At 38.2% G+C, this 27,045-nt stretch overlaps 1 protein-coding gene across 4 annotated transcripts in view; it reads left to right on the forward strand.

Annotated features, from left to right (window-relative positions):
• Window positions 1-27,045, forward strand: part of stard13b (StAR related lipid transfer domain containing 13b) — a 97,601-nt gene that overhangs the window by 36,886 nt on the left and 33,670 nt on the right. The window contains exon 1 of one of the 4 annotated variants that reach the window (XM_065280781.2): window positions 8,511-8,898. The exons of 2 other annotated variants lie outside the window; for them this stretch is intronic. In XM_065280781.2, the coding sequence (XP_065136853.1) occupies window positions 8,670-8,898 (229 nt within the window). In that variant the 5' untranslated portion in view covers window positions 8,511-8,669. Of the gene's footprint in view, window positions 1-8,510; window positions 8,899-17,844; window positions 18,098-27,045 lie in introns of those variants that run through there. One more of the 4 variants, XM_065280782.1, reaches the window with a different exon arrangement.

A 27,045-nucleotide genomic window follows, 5' to 3' on the forward strand; every position in this document is an offset into this window, starting at 1 on the left:
AGAAACCAGAAGATCTGTCTGATTTACTGCGAGATGAAAGGGAATGTTGTCCTTGAAGGAAGCTGATTGGTCTCTTTAAATGCTTTTATATCACATTTGCTGAGGATGTATGGTTTTTTGCTCAGTGCTTCCACTGTTATTGTGCTGCAGATTAGGGTGGAACTGTAAAACAAATCCGGTGCTAGAAATTATTATTTCGACCTTGGTTTCCACCACAACTTAAATGGTCATGTCAGTACAAATGAGGAGCTGGCGGCAATCACACATTAAACAGAGTTCTCACGATCCTTGAAATCCTTGAAAGTTTGTGAATCAGGGGGGAAAAATCCAAGGCCCTGGGAAGTTTTTGAAAATATACATACATAGATACAGGTCATTGAGGTCATTTATGCTTGAAGTTTTCTGGAAAAAAATCATATTATTTCCTGTGTAGTGTAGGATAATATCATAAAATTTGTATGATATACGTATGTACCTGTTGTTCCCTGAGAAGGGAACGAGACGCTGCGTCTTCCTTGCCATACTTCCTGCATCCCTGTAACGCCGTCTTTGGCAATATTTCCGATAGCGATAAACTTCCTTGTCACCCTGTCTTTGTCGTTAATTTGGTTGAATTTTATATACACATTCAGATGCACGCCCCCTGGAGGCGTCTTCAAAGTGTCACCGCAGTGACGCAGCGCGAGTTCCCTCGAAAGGGATCTGTAACAATATATCTTAAAAGGTAACACCATGTAACCTTGCTCTCACTTGAAATGTGTCCCCACATTTAGTCCTTGAATTTGAGGGTATTGGACCTGGAAAGTCCTTGAATTTAAAGTTAACTAAGGTGTGGGAACTCTGATGGAGGAAAAACAAACTGTTTTAACTAAATTAATCAAAGTACTGTTTGGTGGTACAAAGGGTTGTAGGATTGCTTGAGCAACATATGATACTTGACTGGTAATAGCTTTGGACTGGTTGTACTGGTAATCAAACCGCTCCATGATTGATCATTCTGAGATCTTCCTGGAGAATTGGAGATGTTCACCAGTTTCCATTTCCCAATGAAGAAACAGGTACAAGCTTAGAATCCTTCATGAATCCTTCAAGGCCCTGCAAACCCAAAAAGGGGATTTGTGGTTTAAGCTAGTCACCAGGCTTCTGTGGCTCAGGCTTTAGAGCAGTTTATTGCTTTCATTGCTGCAACACTAGCTGAAATTAGACCTGCTGAATTTACTTTGGCTAAGCATAGGGCTAAACCAGCGAAACCAGCTAATGCTGGGTATACACCATAAAATAATCGGGCTGATTTGGGGCCGATTTTCCCCCTTTTGACAATCCTTGCTATGTCCCGATTATCTTGATGGCTCTACAGATTATTTTCCCTCTTCTTGGCAGGGCGATGACTGTACTCAGGCAATCACATGAAACTTTTTTACTAAACGCAGCATCTGTGCCATATTTTCCTCAGATGAGGGAGAGTTCACATTATGTTATTATGTGATCTTTTTTAGCTTCTCTCTGGTCCTTCATGGCCTAGATCAATGACATCATGAGTTAATTTTAAACGCAGCTTGTCATGTGGCCTGGTGGTTAGCTGCCGCCGTAGGGAGAGCATGAAATATTCCGCATGTGGAAAGATGGAAAATGACTTCCAGTGGACTTCCATTGTTGGAATTCTGTAATGGTGCAATTGCTTTTTGGGAAAAGCTTAATTTCTTTTATAGTTGAATAAAACCTGTAATTTCCAGTAATAATTTTTTTAAAGGATAGTTGGGCTCGCCTCTGTTTTACAAAGCAATTTCCACTCCTTTATTACTATCTGGACCGTCTCAGGTTCTTGCGATAAGGAATCTCATTAAGGAATCTTTAAGTACTTCTCAAAAATTCCCCATAATTTGATTAACCCATGGTTGCCAGAGTGGGATTTTCTCTCAATAGGAGATAGCTCTAAGGGATTGAACAGCCACTAATTTGGATCAGGCTCTATTGTGTAAGACTTGTCACCTTTGCAGTTTCCAACAATTACATGAGGTGCTCTGCAAATCCCTGGATGTAGAAGTGCCCAGGAACAATTTAAAGCAGCTGGAACATTTTTCTTTCTTTCCTGAGCTGTTTTGTAACCTCAATTAAAGCGAAAAACACATTTATTAAGTGACAAACAGATCAGACCCTTTGTGCATTAAATTCTTCACTCATAAACAAGCACTTGTACCCAGTAAAGTGAGGGAATATATTATATGCAGAATATCTGGGACATTCTGGTTTTGTTTGCATATACTGTACTTTATATACTGTGCTTACAATGGGGTGAAACACTCATTTTGTTACAAAACAGCATAATAAATACTGTACAAAATGATAACAAATTACTCTGTTGGGTTCTCTCTTGTGGTTAAATTATGCATGCTTAACATCATCAAAGTTAAATGGATAGTTTGGCCATTGTACACTGCGGTGTTGTTGTAGAAATATCCATATTTAAAACTTTATAAACGAAAATAACTAGCTTCCATTAGCGCCGCCATCTTAAACTCCTCTGTATTCAGGAGAGAGTATTACGGTGCATTCACACGGGACGAAAGCGTTAACGCTTGTCGGAAGGTTTGTCTGAAGCGTGGCCAACTGCCAATCACAGTGGCCGCAGCACATGCTCCGGTCTTCCATAAACGTAATTGGCTGGCTCTGCCTAGGTTATTTGCATAAGGCAATCTGATTTGCTGATGCTTGCGTTGGCGCTTGAAAAGTTGAGAAATGTTCAACTTCTGCCGTGAGTAACGGCAGTGACGCGGCGCCGACGGATCCACAATTCAGTTCGCCCACGCTTGACGTCATCCATTAAAAGTGAATGGGAAGCGTCAACGCCAACGCCCTGTGTGAATGTGCAGTTAGCGTAGTGTACGCACTTGTCTTAGTGACGTATGACACAATTGGAGGGTGGGGGCACAGAGCAGCAGCAGAGAAACCTCCGTAAGCTGCGTACGCTCTCCTCTTGAATGCGGACGTGACTAAGATGGCGGCATTACCCGGAGCTAGTTATTTTCGTTTATAAAGTTTGAAATACGTTCCACTCTTCTCCATAGCGTCATCAAGCTTTCATTATTGTTTTAAAAAGGGGACCTCTGATGCCGAAAACTTGCATATTGTGCCTTTAAATTTTGTCTTGACAGTAGGTCTAGTTTAGTCAAATTTGCATTCTCCTAGGTCGGTATGGGCTGCATTGGTGGCATTGGATCTATACGATTCAAATTAAATGTTACATTGATGGAAATCAGGTGGTAAGCACGTATATTACAATTAACTTCAAACATGCATCTTAGTTAATAAGACTTTGCACATACACAAACATGTACAGTGTTTATGACTAAAATAAAATTAGGTAAGAGGTCACTGTGTACTATACAGTACGTGTGTGTATGAGCATTTGAATGTTATATATTATGATCCCCCCATTTCTAATAGAAGCCAGGTGGTGTGTTGGGACTGTAAATGTTTTCTCGTTGACTGCTGTGGTCTTAACAGATTGTCTTCACAGCATTACATGCTTTGTCACGGTGTGCTTTTGCAGCAGTGAAACAATAGCATTCACATACTCCTCCTGGCACCTTCATGGCCACTATGTGTGTGTTTATATGTTTTTTATTTGTCTTTTAATACTAGTTTATATGCGTTCACATTAAATCATGCTGGTTTGAGAGGAATCATCACAGCTAAATCCTACATTTTACTGTACATTCACTGCTGATTCATTCATCCCAGAGGAAGTTGTAGGTTTAAGTGCATTGCATTATATATCTACCGTACCCATCACTGTATGATGTACAGTATATGAATACCGCATATGTATTATTGTTTGTTGTATGTCACCCATTATTCAAATGCATACACTGCAGTACATTATGAATACTACAGTACTTTATAAACTTTCAGAAAGTGTAAGCGTAGTATGCTGGAATCTTTTGCAAACAGCCTTGGCAACTCATGTCGACATGAACATTTTGGTGTAACAGGATTTAGCGTACACAACTAAGCTCACGGTTCTAAATCGAAGGCCAAGCCTGACGACGTTTCACACAATGAATCACATTTACCGTGAACTATTGCTTTAAGGGCTTTCCTCCCCCTCAGTACTGTAATCTAAAAGCAGATATACATCACACGTGTGATTTCTCTGGAAAACTTTAGATCCGGCTTGGGAATATTTGCTTAGGAAATTTATAGCGCATGCATATGATGGGTCTGTATGTGTGAGTGGGAGAAAAAGGAAGGAGGGGGTGGATGGGGGGAATTCCACGCCTTGAATGCATTAGGCTGGGAAGCGTGATCCCCCTGGAGGATTCCTGGAGCTTGGCCTGGGACCTCACGGCCAAACGAGGGAGCCAATCAGAGCACAAAGAAATGAGCTTCTCAACATCTGGGCCTTTTCTCATTCCAGATCATTGGTCAGTCTGGAGCACAAGTCACCGGGCTCATGTGCGAGCAAACAAGGTGCTAATGCTGGTTCATATATAATTCATAAAGTAGATTAAATGAGTCCGCTTGCAGTGAGTAGTTTAGTGTATGCGTGGGAACCAAGATTTCTGCTGTAGTTCACTCACATTAAAATCGCATCATTTTCATCATCAGTTTGTTTATTAAGGAAAAATCAAAAGGAATGTTTCAAAGTATTTTCAAACAGCTATTTCTTCAACAAATTGTACTTTCACAAATCATATTTGGTTGAACCTTTTCTTTTTTTGCAAAAAGCTTTAGCAAATTTACTTTAGCAAATATTATTGTTAACTTGTAACTTCACGATAAAGCACTCAAAGAAAATGAGGATTCAACAAAGTTTATTTGCACTGCTAAGAATGGCAAGGCGCTCTGTATTTGCATTTGCAGCCTTAAGAGTCTGTCACTGTTTGTAGAAAAGATGAGAGCTTGAAGAGGTCTTTCCAAAACAAGCAACCCCAGTGGGTTTGTGTGGAGAGCCGTTCACATTCAGATGTCCACTTCCTCCGCTTACATCATCACTTCCTGTGCGTTTCCTCCTGTAAGTGAGAGTCATCGTCTAGCCGTAACAATCTCCTCCTTGATAGCAATCCCAATCCCGAATGATGTGAAGTAGGTAACGTAACGGTCCAGAGAGATACGATACCACTGAGCTATGATAACTGCAAATCGCTGCTTGTCATGAGACTTCCTGTTAAAGTCTTTGATCAGGACCGTGACCCATACGACCCCATTACTGAGCAGCGAGTAAAGGCTTGTGTTAAAAAAGCTCAAGTATTTATAAAGCAAGGAATTTCGGCATTTTTAAAGACCATGTGGCTTTAATTTCGTACACCAAGAATGCAAAGATGCTAGCTTGGCTACTGTGCAGATCTTCTGTCTGGCTGAAGTCCACCGTGAGTTTGATGATGCTGATGTTCAGCCATCTGCATGACATTCATATTCTCCCTGGCAAACGTCAACGCTTCGCTCTTTAATTTGCCGTAGTTACTTCATATGAGCAACTGTAGATCCACATCTGTTAGAACATCTGGTCTGAAGCATAGCGCTCACAATATCCACAATCTTTCAAGTTGGCTTATTCAACGAGACATTTGTTATAGTCGTGAACGTATCGAGCTGTTGGTAGTTCTGCACGTATCAAGTTATCCCTTGATGCAATATGGTTTATTGCGCGTTGCTGAAATGCAATGCGACAGCATGAAAGCAGATGACGCGTTGGACGTTCAATATGTTCAATATGCACCAGTTTGTGCCGACCACCGGGACTTATTTTGCTCCATGGCCTGGTTTTATAATTGAAGACTGTGCAGAAATGAAAGTGATGAGTCTCTTGAAGCGATCAGCTGTTGACAGACAAGGGATCAAGGGCTCCAAGCAGCCAGCTGAGGCATTGATGGAGTGAGACATTTGCCGAGGTGGACAGACAGGATCTGACTTTGCACTCTTAAAAGTCTAGCAGTCTGCCTATTAGACTAATGAATCTTAGAATAGCTGTAGGTCATCTGTTAGGTGGTCTTCATCCAGGTAGTTTGAGGTTAAGAGGCTTTAAAACACTCAAGTCCAGTTTTCGGCGATAGCTAGAAAGCACTCGTCTGCATTTGTGTGTTAAGTCAAATAGCCAAGCTCGCCAGTTCCCGGACCGTTTTGAGTGGTCAGGCGGTTGTATCGCCAAGCCAGGCATTCCATTGCTGATCCCACAAGAGGGGAAATGTTTGACCTTTGACCTTTGACACGTAAGCTGAAGCACAGCAGAAGACCGCCGTGTTCTCCCGGGAGGGTCTTCTCATCAGATGACTCCATTAGTGAATAAAGCTCAGACACATTAACACTAACCGTGATTATGGCCACACGCGTTCCTGAATCCTTGCACCCAAACACATGACTAGCATATTTAAAGAAATAGTTCACCCAAAATTGAAAATTAGTTTATAAATTACTCACCTTCATGCCATCCTAGGTGTACTGTTATGATTTCTTTTCTCCATTCAAACACATTTAGATTTATATTAAATAATATCCTTGCTCATCCTAACCTTGCACTACATAGTTGCTGTTTGATTGAAACACATCCATTATCAGAAATATGTCTTTTGAAGCGAAATTATATGTCTGTGAGAGAAAACAACACTGTAATGCTACGTTCAGACCAGCCGCGGTAGAGGCATCAAGCGTGAGTGAATTCAATGTTAAGTCAATGAAAAGACGCGTGACACATGTCTGGAGGTCTGGCGGCACGAATGAGGCGTTAGACGTGATTCCGCCTCATTCGCGCGTCTAGTTCACGCAAATGGCGTGAATAAAGAGTTGCCGGGGGAAACACGCGAGTTGAAAAATTTGAACTTTGGTCGGCGCCTATAGCGCTGTGGTTAGTGCGCCGACACATAGCACCAGTGTGCTCACGGCGACCCGAGTTCGATTCCCGTCTCTGAGGTCCTTTGCCGATCCCGCTCCCCTATCTCTTCCTAACACTTTCCTGTCTACACTCCACTATACTCTCTAAATAAAAAGCCTGAAAAAAAAGATGCTAAAAAAAAAAAAAAAAAAAAAAAAAAGAAAAATTTGAACTTTGGCGGAAAAATGTGCCGCGTTAACCAATCAGGAGCTTGCTCTAGTAGTGACGTGATTATAGAAAGCGAGCGGAGTCACAGAAGCCCCATTTTTCGTGAATGTCTCGATAACTAGAATTTCACGCATGAATGAAGCGAGTAAACTCAAAATGTTCAAGCGGCAAACTAGACGTGAATTTGACGCCTCAAACGCGGCTGGTGTGAACCCACGGTAAGTATGATCAAAAATGGCAGCACGCCCGCTCCACATATCGGTACACTGTAAAAAAAAATGCAGCATGAAGTTAAAACAAACCTACTCTTTTAAGTTTTGAACTGTAATATGTTGACATAACTTAGAAAAACAAGTTAAATGGTTTAACTTAATGTGTTAAGTTAAAGTAACAAAAATATACGTTGAATTGACCAAAATTCTGCATTTTTTACATTGTAAGATTATTGGTTCTTGTGCATCTTATATGACGACTATAATAATAATAATAATAATACATTTTATTTATAATGCACTTTACATTTCAGCGAGCCAGTCGTGCCACCGTTTTATTAATATATCTCCAGTTGACAGACCAGGTTGAGCTCTTCATCATACAAAAAGAAAACCTGTCAGACAATGAAGTCTCCTAAGTTAGTTAATATCATGCTGAGCGCAAAATGAAATCTATAGAGGCATGTAATTAAATTAGCTGTTAGCGTTCATAGTATGTCTAGCCCCTCTCAACATGCTTCAAATCTCATTTAACTCTCTTGATTTTTCCCATCTTATTTACCTCTTTAACTCTTTAAGAGTGTAGAAATATTAAATATTTTACATTGTCTCTTATTGCAGTGTATATTAAATACATGTTATAATTATGATGAATGATTAAAGCACATTTATATTTATATTTAGAATTTGTTTATTTAGAATTTGTTCTAAGATAAATGTATTTATTTGAAGAGTTTGATTAATATCAAACTGCAGTTGGTTTTTTTTATTTAAGCCTTCAAAAAATAATAAATAAATACAGCTAAGTAGCACAATAAAACACAATAAAAACATGATAACATATTAATAAACATATTTTGACAAAATTTGTATAAAAGAAGTTATCTCGTTTTGGAACCAAACTTTTAATTTCTTATTTCATAAATGCAATATTTTCAAATGCTTTGCTACTCTAACAAGCAAAAGATACTTGCTGTGGTTTACATAAGTAAAGACGTTTTGATGAGGGGTTAGGGCACGTGTGTTTTGTCGCATTAATTTGCATAAATAATTATGTCGAACAAATCAAAAGACGTAAAATAATTATGTTTATACCTGTAGCAGATAAAAGGCTGAGTTTGAGAGATCTCTGCTGAAGTTTGACAGACTTTGACAGTGGGCTGTGAAATGAAGTCCCTCAGCAGAGAGAGAGAGAGAGAGAGAGAGAGAGAGAGAGAGAGAGAGAGAGAGAGAGAGAGTCCGCGCGCTGAAGGAGAAACTTCAAACAAACCCACATCTGCACTGAAACACGCTGATTTGCCCACTCGATTCATTTACCGCCACGCGCTTGTATACAGTGCTACATTGGATTATTCTGGAGTTTGTAACCACATCATTGGAAATGCATTTATTTTTCGGAAAAGTTTCCAAGTGCGGGTTTTATGAGGAAACCATGTGAAGAGGAGAGGTATAGGGTCTATTGTAGTACAAATAACGGGAGCGAGCGCACGACAAAATTAATCGATTATTATGAGCGCGGGTTCACGATGACAGCGAGACGAAAGTCGCTCAGACTGAAACTCAGACGATCATTTAGCGAACAGCTCCGGGAATCCACGTCCAAAGCTTGGGATTTATTATGGAAAAGTGTGAGAGAGAGACGACTGGCAGGTCAGTGACACCAAATGAAGTTTGCTTATCCATTGTAGTTCGTAATGAATTGTATAACTTGTTTGGTCTTTAAAGGAGAGTGTTTAATTTTTCTAAAAGTTATAGCATGTGATTATCAATCATGCACGAGTCAAATGACGTGCATGATCAAAAATAGCACGACTCGTATTTTGTTGTTAGGTTTCTTAGCTTGCTTAAGTTAAACTTTACCATTAAGTTATTTAACATATGCATTGTTTTACACTATTTTCGCAATATACAAAGTAACATTTTTAATATACTTTATGTATAAATTCTATTATAGATAGATAGATAGATAGATAGATAGATAGATAGATAGATATATACTCAAATAAATATAGATCTTTTTGGAGTGGTGTGAGACAATATCGGTGTAACTGATGGTTAATGCACTTCATAATGCACATCATACTTTGTGTTTAATGTGAAATTTCTTTATGTAGTGTATTTATTGGAAAAGTTACATTTCACTTGAACACATTCATACCACTGTATATGTATCTGCAGTTATATCTGGTGATATGTTCAGTGTGGAGACACTGCACGTGACCACTAGATGTCAGTCAATACAACTAGGTGCCTAACTGGAAAGCTTCTAGTTATCACTCTTCATTTTCAGTGAATATGGTGATAAATCTGTTTGTTTTATTGGGCAGTAAATTTGAGTTTTCTCCGCTGTTATTAGGTCTAAATCTTTCAGCGCTTGCATATTCATCTAGTTCAGCATTCTTTGTTTATTTGGACACATGAGTGGGGTGCCATGGGGATGGTGAGGAAATTTAGGCAACCATTGTTGGCATGCATACTGTGTTCATTTCCAAATATGTATTTCAGTGATGTGATGTACAACGCAGGTGGCAGTCATGCACACGGTCCGGGTTAGCTGTTTATATGCCCGTCAAACAATGAGGAACCTTTTATGGAATGACGATGGATAGCTTTCCGTGGCTCCCAAGAGTGGAACGTTTTAATCTTATTTGGGCGTCTATTAAAAGTACAACCATGAAGGTTATTCTGGATAATAGAAGCAGCTCATCCAGCTTTACCCTTCAACTCAAGGTTTATTGTAAAGGGAATTTAAATGGAACAAGAAGTTGGACTTGTAGCATAAAGTTTAGTCCACATACTGTAGGTGAAATCTACCTGCTTAGAACAAGAAACAATATTCCACAATAAGACTAATAGACAACAGTGTTAAAGGAATACTCCACTTTGATAAAAAAATCCAGATAATTTACTCACCCCCATGTCATCCAAAGTGTTGATGTTTTTCTTTGTACAGTCGAGAAAAAAAAAGTTTTTTAAGGAAAACATTCCAAGATTTTTCTCAATTTAATAGACTTTATTGGACCCCAACAGTTTACAGTTTTAATGCAGTTTAAAATTGCAGATTTAATGCAGCTTCAAAGAGCTCTAAATGATCCCAACCGAGGCATAATGGTCTTATCTAGCGAAACAATCAGCATTTTCAGCAAGAAAAATAAAAAAATATGCACTTTTAAACCACAGCTTCTTGTCTTGCACTAGCTGTGTGACGCGCAAGTGCGACCTAACATATTGCCTAATCACATCAAAAGATGCAAAGACATTAATTCCAAACGGTCATCTTTCTCACACTTGTACCTAAACGGTAGTTTTGCATATGTCATTGCGTGACCTTTTCGACGTGATTACCTAATACGTAAGGTCGCACTGGCACGTCCCACGGCTAGTGCAAGATGAGAAGTTGTACGTTTTTTATATCTCTTGGTGAAAATGACGATAGTTTAGCTTTTTATGAAAGCGGAATATTCCTTTAAAGGAAAACACCACAGTTTTCAATATTTTAATATGTTCTTATCTCAACTTAGATGAATTAATACATACCTATTTTTTTTCAATACGTGCACTTAATCTTTGTACAGCGCGTCGTGAATGTGTTAGCATTTAGCCTAGCCCCATTCATTCCTTAGGATCCAAACAGGGATGAATTTAGCACTTCGACCATGCAAACTAAGTGCTCTTCCGCTATACAATATAGTTCTCATTTTTTATCCGCTTAAAAATCGCCACGTTTTATTTTGTGCCACCATACTTACTTGTGTAACTACTCATGTAACAGTCTTTAAATAGAGAAAACATGGAAGTGTCTGGTGGCTTCTAAAATCATCCCTGTTTGGATCCTTAAGGAATGAATGCAGCTAGGCTAAATGTTAACACATTCACAACGCGCTGTACAAAGATTAAGTGCACGCATTGAATAAAGATAGGTATGTATTAATTTGTCTAAGCTGAGGTAAGAACATAGTAAATTATATATATCTTTTTGAACAAAACACAGTCACTGTTACCATATAAAGTTAGCTTATATACAGAAAAAGTACTCTTGAAACTAAATGTCAAAAGCTCATAACAAGCTTTGACATTTTCGATGGATGATTCAATCTAGCTAATACTTATGTGCACGGCAAACCTATCTGCTGGAGCAAATCATAAGCACTTGACGCCTGTTTCTGGCTTTTGCCCACATTCACCGGCCCTTCCCAGAATCCCACAGAGTAAATATTATGCTAATAACTTTTCTTTCCAACTGCTTTGTTGATGTCTTCGCTCTCTCTCTGTCTTAAAACTGTGGAGTCAGCAGCTGTTGAGCCAGGTGCCTTCGCTGCAACTTTACTAGAAATCAGCTGTCATATTTAAGAGGCCTGTCTTTGGCTAATCTTCATTTGACCTGATTTTGTAAGCCACAGGACTATTTATTTTGATTCCATCCAATTTAATGTACTTATTCATGAAGGTGTAGCAATAAAATTACACTTTCTTGCCAGATGCTGCTGGCAGATGTTCCCCCAGCTGATGGGGTACCAAGACAGCACAGTGCTATTGAGTAAGAGGTGCTATGTGTAGAGAAACGTACGAAATAACCATCAACTGTAATGCTGTTGTGCTTACCTTAGACTTGCAGATCTGAAAGATCAGAGGGTTAGATTTCTATTACGGTGGTGTTATCGAGTTCAAACGTGTTGAGGCAGGTTTGATATACAGTAGAGCAATGCCAGTTTCTGTGTATGCACAGTGCATTAAATCTATACGATTTTGTCAGTATGTGTGATTGAACCCATGACCATTTGGGAATCAAATTAGACATATAAAACATTGTCGCTTGGGTTTGGAGTTAGATTTGGAGTAGGGATGCACCAATACCGATACTGGTATCGGCCTCGATACCACATTTTCTAAAGTACTCGTACTTGCTAAAAGTCCCCCGATACCTGGAATCGATACCACGGTCTGATAAATGTTTATGTTTGAGTGGCGTGTAAGGGGTTAATGCCTCTTGTGTTGTCCAAAGAGGCAGAGTTTACAACAAACTGGAAAACTAGTCCTTTGTTTTTTTGTTAAATTATATGACTAAAGCTGTTACCTGTAAATTAAAATCATGTTTTTTATTAAGTACTCGGTATCGTTATTGGCAAGTACTGAAATGCAAGTACTCGTACTCGTACTCGTATTCCAAAAAAGTGGTATCGGTGCATCCCTAATTTGGAGTTTGGGTTAGGATGTCACTTAGGAAATAGGAAAAACAATTGAGTAGCCAATACGTGAAACTGACACGGAAAGAAAGTCTATTGTATGGGCAGGGAAAATGCGGAGATCCATGAGAATGACACGGATAAATGAGGAAAATTTTCTGTGACTATAACACAGTTATACGGATCAGGCTGATTTATCAGTATGTGACTTGTGTGCTCTTTGGGAGTCGAACTCACATCCTTTTGCTCTGCTAATGCAATACTCTACCAACGGAGTACAGCATATACCAGGGGTAGGCAACGTCGGTCCAGGAGTGCCGATGTCTCTTTGCATAAACTTATGTAATTGTCAAAAAATATATCATACCAGTATACCATAGTAACATCTGACAAAAAAATGTAAAAACACTGAAGCAGCAGACTTTGTGTAAATTAAGATTTGTGTCATTCTCAAAACTTTTGGCCGCGACTGTGTGTGCTTGATTTGATTTAACTGAAGAGAGAGAGAGAGAGAGAGAGAGAGAGAGAGAGAGAGAGAGAGAGAGAGATCCATGTGGAATGTGCATTCTTTGGCAAGTGGTGTGCAAGGTCTGTACTCTCCTCAACTTTTGCATACATTTATTCTGAGAGCTGTCAGCCATTTGTCTTTGCCTGTAGTAGAAATGATGTGGGACTTGGCAGAGGCCGGTTTGGCTCTGAACATTAAACTGAAGCTGGTGAAGCACTTGTTTGATCTGTTTTCAATAACACATTTTCTTCTACAGAAAGTTTAAACTGTTTTGGAAAATGTGGGTCAGCGGTGGATACTAAATTATTATTAAAGCAGTAATAACTTATAGCACTCAAAATTATGGAGGAATACGGCACATACAGGTGTGTCGTGTTCATAGACACCTGGGCTGGAATTATACAGTGGGTTATTGATTTACATGAACCAGCTGTAGAATGGCTGGAATGACTGTGTTGCATAGCTTGTAATATTTTTTTTTTAAATGTGTAATACTTATAAGGCCAAAGTCTTATAATCTATTTATGGGATTTGGTGCATTAAAGTTAAATTTGTACAATGATTTCAGTCTTTGACATTAGTCAATTTTAAAAATATAAAGGTTATATTTTCACAGAATTATGATGATTTTATGTAAAAAACAGTAAATCACTAAAAATGACTTTAGCTGGGTTTTCATAGGCAGATGTGTTATTTTAAAGACACTCCACATTTTTTTAAAATAGGCTCATTTTTCAGCAATGATATTACGCAGCACCCGAAAATAGTCCCCTTGGTCACTTTCAATAGCAGGGGACTATTTTCGGGCACTGCGTCTTCAATCTTTTCTCGGTCTTAGTACACGATGTAACTACAGAAGAGTCAAGTTTTAAATAGGAGAAATATCGAAACTCTTTGGTAATTTTTGAGTGTGATGCTAATGGTCTAATCAGATTCAATGGATTGTGCTAAGCTATGCTAAAAGTGCTACAGCCAGACCCAGAGATCGGCTGAATGGATTCCAAAACGGTAAATATGAAATGTTCACCTCTAGGGGAGCTGGAAAATGAGCGTATTTTAAAAAAGGTGGAGTGCTCCTTTAAAATACAATATAAATATCAAATATCTTACTAGATCAAAACGTCATGTCTATTGAATGAGCATAGACTGCGTAATTTCCATTTAGCATCTGTGTTAGTGAAGATATTAATTATATACATACTGTAGAACAAACATATTGATTGAGATTATATATTTAACAGTTTTCCCACCATTGACGAGTCAATTAAAAGAAAACATTTCCCTGCCAATGACGCTTTCCTGACGAGTTTTTACGTTAATCTGTAATTCCGCTATTATTATGGATCCACTTTATAAAAAACTGAAGCAAAAAGTAACTTTTAACTCTATGTATGTTTTGAATCTGATCTCTAACAAAAGTCCTTTCCTTTACATTCTTTCATTTGATATATTTTTATGTTCATATATTTATAGAAGAAAATTTTCCTGAAAGGCATTTTGTAAAACTTTAAGGAAAATCACAAAAAATGCTGGCAGTCAACTTAAAAAAAACCCCGGCTAGGAATGAGTTAATGTAATTCAGAATTGAACTTTTTTCACTAGGAGCACATTGGCCCCCAACTGAAAATGTTAGGGGTGCAACCAGAAAATTTAGGTGCACATACCGTAAATCAACATGCAAAACAAATATTCACATTTCTACTAAGTAATACACTGTATTACTAATAAATACTTTGATGATAGATGCAGAAAGTACAATGTGCTGTTTTAAATTCAGTTTCACATCACAAAAAAAGGTCAAATTTACTGGTGCGACTGGATGTAAAATTTAGTGGCACACTCTCAAATTTTGGTGGCAAAATGCCACCATTTGGTGGTAGTCTGGAGCCCTGCTGGCTGTAAAAATTATCAAAATAAGTCCTACATTTGCAGTACAGGAGGCTGTTGTTACATTACTTAAACTATGAAAACATAATGAGCAAGGTTTTAATAAAAGCATATTGAACTGTACTGCACTGTGGTCAAAAACATTAATAATAATTACAATGGAATATTACTATGTGTTTTTTGTGTTTGACTAAATGTTTAGAAAAATTACATTATGATTTAATGTTGTAAACACAGAATATGTTGTAAAACTGTAACAGTATTTATGTACTTTATTGTAAAACGTTAGCATGCCTATATGATAACTGCAGCATAATGTATAGTTAATGAACTCTTCAAGAGCTTTATGTGTGCACTGTAAACAAATCCAACCGTTGGGAACAAGACTGGAACATCACTCAGGATGTTACACCTGTAGTCAACAGAGCATGCACTGTACTGTACCGAGTTTATCCGCTTTTTGAGTCAACAAATGAGATCATATTCAGTGTGTGTCACACAAACCGTCCTAACATCTACAAACTGTAAGACTGTACAAAACATGACTCCGTCCTGTGGTGAGGGATGTTGGAGTGAGCAGTTTGGGTAAAAATAGCAGTAGGATTTGAAGGGGCCGGTTGAATTGTGGGCTTTGTGTGGATTGTAGCACGATGTGCCAGACAGGGAGGGGGCACAGAATGTGTTTAACTTGGTGCCGTGCCTTCTTGTTTATGTACTTGCCCACAAATAAAGAGAAAAAAAGAAGTATAACACATTTTTAACACAGTCGTGTACGTTGTTCACAAACTCCTAAGGGTGATTGACTTGAGCTAACAGGGGATGGAAAGATGTGGAGGATTTTAAATTGGCAAAGTCTCTGGTTGTTCCAGGTAGCAACGCGAGAGTCACACTTGCAAATCTTATATTCATTACAAGTGAATTCTTATACAGTACATATATTTTGTTCATTTACATTCACTACTGCTTTATAAGTGCTTAACTCATAAAATTCTTATACTTATCATAGGTATATGTATTCCCATTTAAAGCTAGGATAGACACTTTTTTTGATATATAAAGAGTTGAGTTGCAAAGCTGTCTGACATGTTTTCTTGTAAATTAGCATTTTTTTTACCAGGGTTTTATGTTTAGGTTCAGTAATTTTTACTTTATTAGCAATGAAAATGTCATTAGTCAGTAATAGAAATTTGAAATGCCTTATTTTCATAAATGTCACTTTAGCCATTTCATTAGTATTCAAAAAACTTGACTGTCTTTCGCAGCAAAACCCTCTAAGTGCTTTAAAAAAATCCACTTCTTTGGATAAGACGTAGCAAACAGTCGCAACATCACTTAAAATCCAAATAGAAACATTGCAAATGATGAAAGTCAGAATTCAAAATTGAAGAAACTGAACCACACATTAGGGGGCGCTGTGATTCATGTGGCTGCCACATTCGTGTTGCATTCAGGTCCAAGTACTTACAAGGGACCCAAGTTTGAATGTGATCCACGGTCGCTTCACATTCGTCTTCTGTACTTTAAGGACTTTGCTGAAAAGTTGATGTGGCGTTTAGGATTCTGTCAACAAAAAATATATTTTTAGAATGGCTGGGAGTGAATTTGAAACAAAAGTATTGATGAACGTATAATTCAAGCTGAGAGCATTCGGTAAATATTATTATCTAACTTTTGTTAGAGGTTGCGTTTTGTGGCTTTTGCATCAGAGGACTTGTCAGTGGAAGTGTCAAGACCGTAAAATGTTCGTCCCGTCATCGCATTTTTGTCTGAATGCAATGATTGGATATCATAATATCCTTAACCTATGTATTTGAGACTTTATTTTAAATTTGCAAAACTAGCTTGCTATTGCTAACCACTTTGAAACAATCTTCCTTAGGTTTATTGCATTTAGTAATACTCAGATTGAATTTCTTTAGTTTAAATTATAAACAGATGTCGAAAAATTCTGAAAGTTTTCTGCATTTGGTTCTTATGGGGCGTACACACCAAACGCGAATTCAACGGTTTGCGCGAGTACAAAGTCAATGCAAAATTACACGCTAGCCTCAAACGCATCTTCACACAAGTTAAAAATATTCAACTCAAGGTAAAAATTTGAATGACACGAAGTTAAATCCCGCCAATAATCTAGAGCGAGGAACACGATGCTTCGCATTTTGGCATTACAAAGCAGATACCTTAAAGAGAAATATGACTGGAAAACTGTTTAATTTTTATTTCCGTTTACCAGATACATTTATCCAAAGCAATTCATAAATGAGAGAGCATTTAATATTTGCAACATGGGACCATTTTTTAACAATTAATTTTTCTAACTGATTTCCTTAGAGAAATGTATATTGAAATATTAAAGAGAATAGTATATATAATATTTTTTGAAATAGGAAATGAAGAAATAAAGTGCATCTCTGTGCACATTACAACATAAATGAAGTATTATTTTAATGTGTTAAATGGCCAAATTTGCGTAAATAGCCGTTTAACAAGGTGAAGCCCCACTGTGCCGTCAGTTTACTTTCTCACTTTGTTTGTTTTCTCTTTGTGATGTCATAACGAATTATTTGAGCACTTCATTTTTGTGTGAAACCACTTAAGAGAGACTCTACGTAAGCAGTCTATAAAACATAAACCTTTAATACCTGGCACACAAACGCCCTTTTCACTTTTCTCAGCAAACTTGGCCCCTGAATTTTGTGCTTCACAGCAGTGGGTTTGTTCGTTTTGGCCTGGATGCATTAAAGCCATGCTGTTTTTCTTTTCCCCTCCCACGTCCCCCTGCTCTCCACCCTTTCTCCACTCTCTCAGTTCACAAGCATTCCTCTGGTATTTATATTTCCCTCCTGAACTAAACGGCACTCGCACAGAACCTGAATTCAGCTCAGCCAGGAGGGCCGTCCACTCCGTCCTCCCATATTATTTGCTCACCTCTAGTCACGTGACTCAAAGGGGGCGGGGCCAACAGCTGGCACTCCTCCCAGATTCTGGAGCTCTGTGCTCTCACATCTCACACGTGCTTGGTTGTTGGTGGACAGACAGTTGCGCTACTGTTTTTGGTATTTGCTTCTGGGGAGGGGGGGCGCTGGACGTTTCACATTGTGTTTGACCATGTACAGAATGCTGTCACAGGCGGAGGGCACCGAATGCTTGGGCAACATGACCCCAGAGACGCAAGATATCTACCTGAGGATGGACCACCATAGGCGACGCTCAGGGTATAGACTGGGTAGGATCATTGCCCGCCAGCAGCTGCTCAGTAGGATAGCGGCAGGTATGACCGGGTGGAGCAACGTAGCTTTATCAGTGTACATGTATGTGGTGTTTACGGTACGAGTCAAAGTCACTTGTGTTTGGGTGTGAGCTTCTACGGTGTGTATTTACATTGTGTCTGATAAGTTTTGTGAAGGCGTATTGTGATTGGCAATCTTGTATCTCTGCAATATTTGTAATGATATGTGACCAAAATATAGACTATACAATGTTAGGTCTTACGTTTAACAGGCAAGGGATTACTATAATTGATTAAGTGAGTCACGAAAAACAAACTCGGTTGTGTGCAAAATTCGCTGACTTGACCTTTGAACCTTAGCTTGACTCATAACTCTGTGCCTTAACTATATGTAATGTGTTGTGAACTTTGGTGAGTAATTTCTGTTTGTTGAGGTCACACATCAAGCTGTTGCTTTCAGAGAAAGACAATGGTGAACATCAGCATTTTACATCTTAGCCCCGCCCCTTTTCTTTGTCCCATCATTGTGAGAACATACCTGAGGAGGTGTGTGGTTGTGTTTGGGTGGGGGTGCACACATTACAGGGAGATTAAGACCCTTATAGCCTCCTAACACAAACATACGCCTGCGGGTATAGACCACATAGGACATATTCATGACGAAAATGTCCTTCTAATTACCTGTAAATATGTTTCATCCCAGGTTAAACTGTCCAGAGGTGACATGATTACTGGGGTCTTATTTCTTGGGAAACACATCGGAGAAGCATTCATTATATGAAAATTCATAATTTACTCAACCTCATCCCATCCAATATGTATTTGTGACTTTATTATGTGAGAAGATTCATACATACTACTTTAAAAGTCTTGAGCAAAGTTTTCGCAAAAGCATTTGCTGTCCTTTTCATCTCAATCCTGAAAATCCTGGTATGAAAGATCTCGCTTGTGATTTTATTTCCATAAGAGGTTGAGCATTGCGGAGTGACGCAAGTAACAGATTTTTTCTTATTTTCTATGTTGCTTCGTTGTTCTCATGTTATCTGACAAATGTTCTTGTTCCTCTTTGGTGGGGGATGTAGTTGCGAACCAGCATCTCAAGGTGTATGTCTCATGCTCACATCTTGATTGGTTGTGATAAGATGCTTTGGGGTAAGGCGTGTTGGGTCTCGTCCTCTGCTTCTCACACGCAGAGATCTGTGGTGTCTGGTTTTTCATCTCATGAGGTGGTTCAGGGGAAAGTCAGGACAGACCACCATCTGCTGTAGGTGATCTTTTAATTTGTGTATTTTAAATTCAGATGGACCTGATGTTTTTTTCTGCCAGGACTTCTTGTTTATGGAAACGTTTGGTGAAAGATCCATTGTCTTTAGTGAGGGACTTTAGTAAGTTCTTGTTTGAATGGAGTAGTGAAATACTGACAACCTCAGTCACCATTCACCTTTTTGTACTGTAAGTGAATGGTGACAGATGCTGTCTCTGGCATTGTGCGTTTTGTGTGCAACAGAGAATGGAAATACATTGTTTACCAAACAAATTTAAAGCATAAAATAGCCACTCCATTAAAGGAAAACACCACCGTTTTTCAATATTTTACTATGTTCCTACCTCAACTTAAACAAATTAATACATACCTATCTTTTTTCAATGCATGCACTTAATCTTTGTACAGCGCGTCGTGAATGCGTTAGCATTTAGCCTAGCCCCATTCATTCCTTAGGATCCAAACAGGGATGAATTTAGAAGCCACCAAACACTTCCATGTTTCCCTATTTAAAGACTGTTACATGAGTAGTTACACGAGTGAGTATGGAGGCACAAAATAAAAAATTGGCGATTTTTTTAAGCAGGTAAAAAATCAGAACTATATTGTATGGCGGAAGAGATCAAATGCTGCAAACTAAGTGCTTTTCCGCCATACAATATAGTTCTCATTTTTTATCCGCTTAAAAAATCCCCACGTTTTATTTTGTGCCACCATACTTACTATTGTAACTACTCATGTAACAGTCTTTAAATAGGGAAAACATGGAAGTGTTTGGTGGCTTCTAAATAAATCCCTGTTTGGATCCTAAGGAATGAATGGGGTAAGGCTAAATGCTAACACATTCACGACGCGCTGTACAAAGATGAAGTGCATGCATTGAAAAAAAGACAGGTATGTATTAATTCATCTAAGTTAAGGTAAGAACATAGTAAAATATTGAAAAATGGTGGTGTTTTCCTTTAACATTTGTAAGTGAAAATGCAAATTAAATGTGTTTTTGCTTGTACAATAGTGGCCAAAATTGATGCCCAGAGGGGATATTTGATATTTCCGAAGAAATGCATGTATTTTTCATCTAAGAGAACATTACAACTGATTAAGACTATAAATCAGTTTATCCGTCATTCATTTTTCATGCTGTTGTTTAACATGGATGTGAGAAATCACTGTGAATATGTTTGGTTAAGTTCTGTTGTGGCAACTTCAGACAGGAAGTTTGAGCTTCAGTTTCTCACAACATATACATAACACCATTAGTGTATTTTACTCTATTTGTTTTTTACTAAGACTGTAAAAGAGCCAGTAATACACATCTCTGTCTTTGTAAAGAATTATTTTCCTTGGTAGTTTTGAAATGAAAACTCTTTAAAGAGTGGAGCTGCTTCGGTTGCTGTTGGGTTGTTTGCTCTTACAGTTTAGTGGATGCCCATCTGGACACCAGGCAAAGGACATCTGTATATCTGCAATGGCTTTACACATGATACACAACAGTTTCTGCAGGAATACACACATTTACACATTTCCTCAAAGCATTAAGCAATGAGATATTTTTCCAGACATGTTTTATAATAAATATTCAAACTCTCCATCATTTTGCTTGTTGGAAATTAAAAGGACTCTGTTGACAGGATGGCGGAAAATAAGATTAGCGCGAAATCGTAGCATTGCCAAAAAGCTATTAAGATTCCCAGGGATATGCAATGATCATATTATCTCATGCATTTTTCATTTTTCATGTGCTGCTGAGACACAAAACTGAGCTGAATCATTTTGATGAAGTTGGCTGTATTAAAACTGACCACCTGGTGCTCATAAAATGTACAAATCTGGTCCAAAGCCATTAAATATTGTGTTCATGAATATATGATACATTTAACAGAGCTACATTGCTTTCCTATGTGCCTTCTTTATAATTTGGGGGTGGGGGGTGTCAGAGTCATATCTGACCTCTCCCACATGGCACTTCTGCTATGGCAACAAGACCCTCCCTGTATATATCATTACCATGTTGTATTACTGTCACATCCCATCCTGCTAAGATTAACATTCTGACAACAGAGCACGTTCAGCAATCAGAGCTTTAAAGGAGACATATCATGCTAAATCCACTTTCTTGGCTCTTAAATGCATTTTGTTGTATATTTGTAGTGTTTATAAGTACATAAAAGTTGAAATTAGTCTCTTCAGGTGCTTTGTTGATATCTTTATATTCTGTTTTGGTCATATTTTCCAACCGGTTCTGATTTTTCTATTATCTATTACGTTTTTTGAACAATTACGTCACAGTATTTGCAGCGGAACTGCTAAATAAGGACATCGACTTCCAGCCCAACACTACGAGCAATCCGCCATTTTATATTTCTCGCTGCGATATTGTAGTCCAAGCTCAAGGATGCAGAAGTTACGAGAGCGTAAGAAATGTACTCACATCTGTGGATAAAGTCATTTTTGTGTGCCCGAGGCACTTTAAGGATAACTACTTCACCAATCTCCGCCAGTATAAAGAAGGATTTACCGATAGACTTCGTCTGATTGAGGGGTCAATTACTTCTTTCTTTGGAGACGACGAGCAGAGCACTTCTGTAAGCAGTTTATAACTTAAAGTAAAAAAGTAAAGTACACGGTGGTCATGGTTTAGCAGTGCTGTTTCTCACTCCGAAGGCTGCAGCCTGCGGAGATCGCTTTTGGGCATCAAGCCTGGTTTAAGTTAACTGAGCATTACATTTGCAAGTCATGAGCATATTACAACAACTTACGATTAACTAAGAATAATAGTAAACTTTATAATTGTTAATATTCTGAAATAAGACCGTCTTGATGACGCATGCAGCCTAGATATGCGACCTCCGGAGGCTGCAGCCTCACACCATTGCGATACCTCAATATGAAGACGTTGTTCTGCAGGTTCGTCGTCTTCATTTTCCTCTCAGTCCGTTTCCGACTCTGGCGCGAACATATAAGGCTGGATGGACAAGTCTTCCGTTGTTGACATTTTGTGAATAACGAGTAAATAAAAAGTTTCTGTGCAGCTAGATAATCGTATCTCTGCTATAAAACTACAAAAATGGCCGAACGGGGTGGAGTTTAACCGAGTGTCACCTCTGCAACCTGGAGAGGGGGCAGGGTATGACGTGCATTTAAAAAGACAGTACCAAAACGAGTTGCTCTCAGATGCACATCAGAAAAGGGGTAGAAAGGGGGCCTGTGGGGCTATAATAATGAGGAATTCAGACCCAAGCATTGCAGTTTCGCTTTACATAGACCACAAATAGATGATTTATATGTAAAAAGGACAGATTTAAAAGCATGATATGTCTGCTTTAAATTATGGGTGACAACACTTTGAAGCTTAAAGGGACACTCCACTTTTTTTTGAAAATATGCTTATTTTCCAGCTCCCCTAGAGTTAAACAATTAAGTTTTACCGTTTTGGAATCCATTCAGCCGTACTCTGGGTCTGGTGGTAGCACTTTTAGCATAGCTTAGCATAATTCAGTGAATCTGATTAAACCATTAGCATCACGCTCAAAAATAACCGAAGAGTTTCAATATTTTTCAGCATTTGGGAACTTGAGTTTGATTCACTCTCGAACCAAACAAGACAGACAGGCGTGAATACTGTGAAAGTATTTACATTATTCTGTTTTCCACTCAACAAGTATCGATTGTTCAGCCAACTCATTTGTAGACTCTGTTCTAGCAAATATAATAATTACTATGATGTTACACTGTACATACTTTATATAAACACCATGTGATTGTCTTTTTATGTTATTGCTGTTGAAATTGCACTGCACCTGTTTGTGAGAGACCAAGAAAACATTCTTACTGTAGATGTTAGACATACTTATACACCTCTAATTGAATTATTATCCTGCTCACGTTGTGTGAAATAAATCCCAAGGCCGTGCTTGAACCTGGGGGTGGACCTTCACCTTCGTGTTGTGTTTTTGGACGTTTGAGTGGAGGAGAGGCCCGAGCCTCTTGAGCTAAAAGCATAAAATTCACTTCATCTTTCTCTGGTCTCTTCACTCGATGGATAACCCATTCATGGAGAGCGTAGTGCCCCTCAGCAGAAATGGTCTTTTCCAGAAGCTCTTGAGACTAGGAGTAATTGAAATCGTGCCCCATCACGCCCTATAACTCTCTCTGATAAATTATCCTCTGTAGGGAGCTGAATGTAAATGTATTTAGGCAGCAACGTGCAGTGTCCCCATCTGTTGCAGGATATCGAATGACAAAGACATTTAATTCATTATCTAATATCCCGAGTCCAAAAGTAAAAGTGACATTTGGCTCTGAAGGAGCCACGAGAAAATGAGTGTTGATTTCTAGTCTGTGGATTGTAATGAAAAGCTTGTAAAGTAAACATACTCCCCAGCTTTTATTATTAGAAGTGGCTTCAGTCCAATGCGGATAGACCGCGGCTGGGTTTCCTCAAAATGTAGTCTCCTCGAAAGTCACTCGGATGTGTTAAGATTTAGAGACGTTTACAGATGTAGGCGAAGCATGTCAGGAGTGTGTGTACTGACTGAGAATGGATAAATGTATCTGTTGGCAAACCAATGGTAAAACAATTAATTTTTTAAGTAATCTCATACATAATCATTACTAAGTGTACAATAAGTTTCTGTATTACTACACTATTTTTAACAATTCATTTAAACTTACTATATGACTAGTAAAGAGTTGCTATAAATTATAAAAATACAATAAAATAAAATGAATAAATAATTATTTGTATTTTAAGTTGATTTAACTTAAGAATTTAAGTGCTGAAAAGAATTTTTACAGTATTGATACATGGCCAGGGATGTGACAAAACTTGAGTGCTGTGGATGTGTTTACATACTGTTTATATGTGTGCATATGTATGTTTTTATGTATGTTCTTTGCATATGATAGTGTATATGTACCCCACCTCACATTATTTTTATTTAACCCGAGCTGTAAATATATACCTGAAGAAACATGCGTGGCTCTCTGTGTCACAGCTGGTGAATCATTGACAGACTTCAGTAACCCATGTCAGGGTTTGAATGCCTTTAGTCGTGAATAACGTTGACATATTAACAGACCTGTGGGCCATGACTTTCTCTGCCCTGCTAAATATGACTTTAATGCTGATAGACTTACAGAGAGTCGAATAAATCATGAATTATGGACGTTATTTCACGGTCTACTTCAAGACGGACCACAGAAAGTATTTCACATATTAATGTAGTTATTTCTTCGAATGAATAGTGCTGCTTTGGTCTTTTTAAATATATTGTAGGTATGTCTTTTAAATGTGATTTAGTTAAGATTAATGCATAGAAGCAATTAAAGTACAGGGGTTTGTCGTCTGTCTTCATACATTGTTTTTATTAAAAATAAAACCGAGTTAATCCATTAAGGGTTTTGTTCCACTTCATTGTGTTTTTGGCCAATGAGTGCCTCCTGCTGGTGCAAGTGTAAATTTGAAAGTCAATCTTGAAATTGAACATTACATTTTTGCATCTGGTAGTAGGGCTGCACGATTTGGGTAATTTTTCCCATTGCGGTTATTGATGCTTATATTGCGATGTGCGATTGCGATTATACTATATGGTATCATGAGTCAACTTGATGGGTTTTAAGGAAAATCCACACACAGTTTAGCTAAAATGTGTATTTGTAAAACTAGAAATGTTTTTGTATTGCCACGTGATGTCGCAACTGCTCAGTGTCAGTAGTCCTAAATCCAAAATACCACCATACAACAGACGTAGAGTTTATTTTTTTTAGGTACCAGATCACTGTCAACCTCCTCTGCATCCATCTTCGCTCTGGTATAAGTGACGACGCACACCACACACGTGCATGCCACACGTGCATTGCCTTTTTTGTTCGTTTTTCTTTCTTTTTTAAACGGCAAGGAAAATCATCAAACAGTTATCAGAAAGTTTGTGTTAAAAGTCCACACATTTATTTATTTAAAATAATTGCAACATTTTGCTGTCATATAATCGCACAGGGTGACATCGCGATTGCGATTGCGATGCGATTAATTGTGCAGCACTATCTGGTAGATAATTTCAACAAGTCTGAACTAGACTTACTTATTACGTTTGAGCTTTTATGTTTGTTTATATATACTACACTGTCAGAAAATGGTCCCCGGAGCAGTAACTTTTAAAAAAGGCACTGATATGTACCATTTAGGTACAGATTTGGTACCAAAATGTACATGTGAGGTGCAAAGGTGTACTTTGTGAAAGGCCCAGTGCCCATTTTTTGACCATTTGTCTGAATGTGTATTATGCCATGAATCAAAATCAACATGGCACTACTAGGGCTGTCACGATTATGAAATTTGTCTGATGGATAATTGTCTAACAAATTATGACCATTAATAGGCTTTATGCCCAGCTGCACTACTTCCTGAACTTCATCCATCTCCTTGTTTCCTGTCTGCCATTATTGGACAAACTGATTAATCCAGGTGTGCCTGACCTCAGTAGTCACAACAACAATAATCAGACACACCTGGATTAATCAGTTTGTTTGTGACTACTGAGGTCAGGCACACCTGGATTAATCAGTTTGTCCAATAATGGCAGACAGGAAACAAGGAGCTGGCTGAAGTTCAGGAAGTAGTGCAGCTGGGCATTAAGCCTATTGTCTATTTTATTGCTTTGACATTTAATTCTCATACATTTTTTTGTTTGTTCATGAAATAATTTTCACACGTTGTGATTATAGAAATTAAATATTTTGCAAGGTTTACCTGCCAGTAAATATAAATACACATAAACACATATTTAAAAAAGTAATTATTTAATGAATATATCTTTCAAAAACTGAAAAATTCTTCATTAGAAATAAACACAATGAAGTGTCTGAAAAATAACTGAAAATACAAAATTTGTCCAAGGGGGTCCAAGCTTGTTGTCACAGGGGCACTGGCCCCCGCTGGCCCCTCCCTAGAACCGCCACTGATAAAAATGCAATCAAAATAGACTTAAATAGAGGCCAATTCTACTAAGGTCATATTAGTACTGGACCAAATGTCTGTAGTGGCTTCTCTAAATGCTGTTTTTCTACTATATTGAATGGCTATGGCTTAAGGATCGCCATCTGAAACCGTCTCGTTCTGCAGCTCCCCCTTGTGTTTTTAAAGAGATGTGCAATCATTGTGGTGATCTGAAATCATCGCGATAAGTTCAAACTATTGCATTGAGACGATTATTTTTTATCTTTGTGACAGCCCTAGGCACTACTTTTTTTGACATATGTATTAATGTGATGGTACTGTATTCTTCAAGTCACAACATGGTTATTATTATGTACCACACTATTACCAGAAATACACTTTCAGGCAACACCAAGCAATTTCCAACTGGATGTTTTTGTACATGGCACTATGCTCTATATTTAGGTGTACATACAGTACATACCCAGCTTTTGACCAAGGGGAAACTTACAGATGTCTGACTTAACTTCGCAAATACCTTCCTTTACATTCTAAATCAAATTACAGCTTTAGTTGTGCTGCAGTGCGTATGTATGTTTATCCAGAGACGTGTGCCGGTAATTGCTACATCAAACATCCTATAGTGACATGGAAAACCAAATTGCAGTGTTTATATCACAGAGAGGTGTGAATTACAGGAGACGCGGCATTATGTACATTGATTTTTTTCTGATAATTGCAGGGTCAGAGAGTTTCCACACACTAAACATTAATGATAAACTGTACATA

This window comes from Paramisgurnus dabryanus, chromosome 8 (genome assembly GCF_030506205.2).
Source record: "Paramisgurnus dabryanus chromosome 8, PD_genome_1.1, whole genome shotgun sequence".
Taxonomy (NCBI): domain Eukaryota; kingdom Metazoa; phylum Chordata; class Actinopteri; order Cypriniformes; family Cobitidae; genus Paramisgurnus; species Paramisgurnus dabryanus.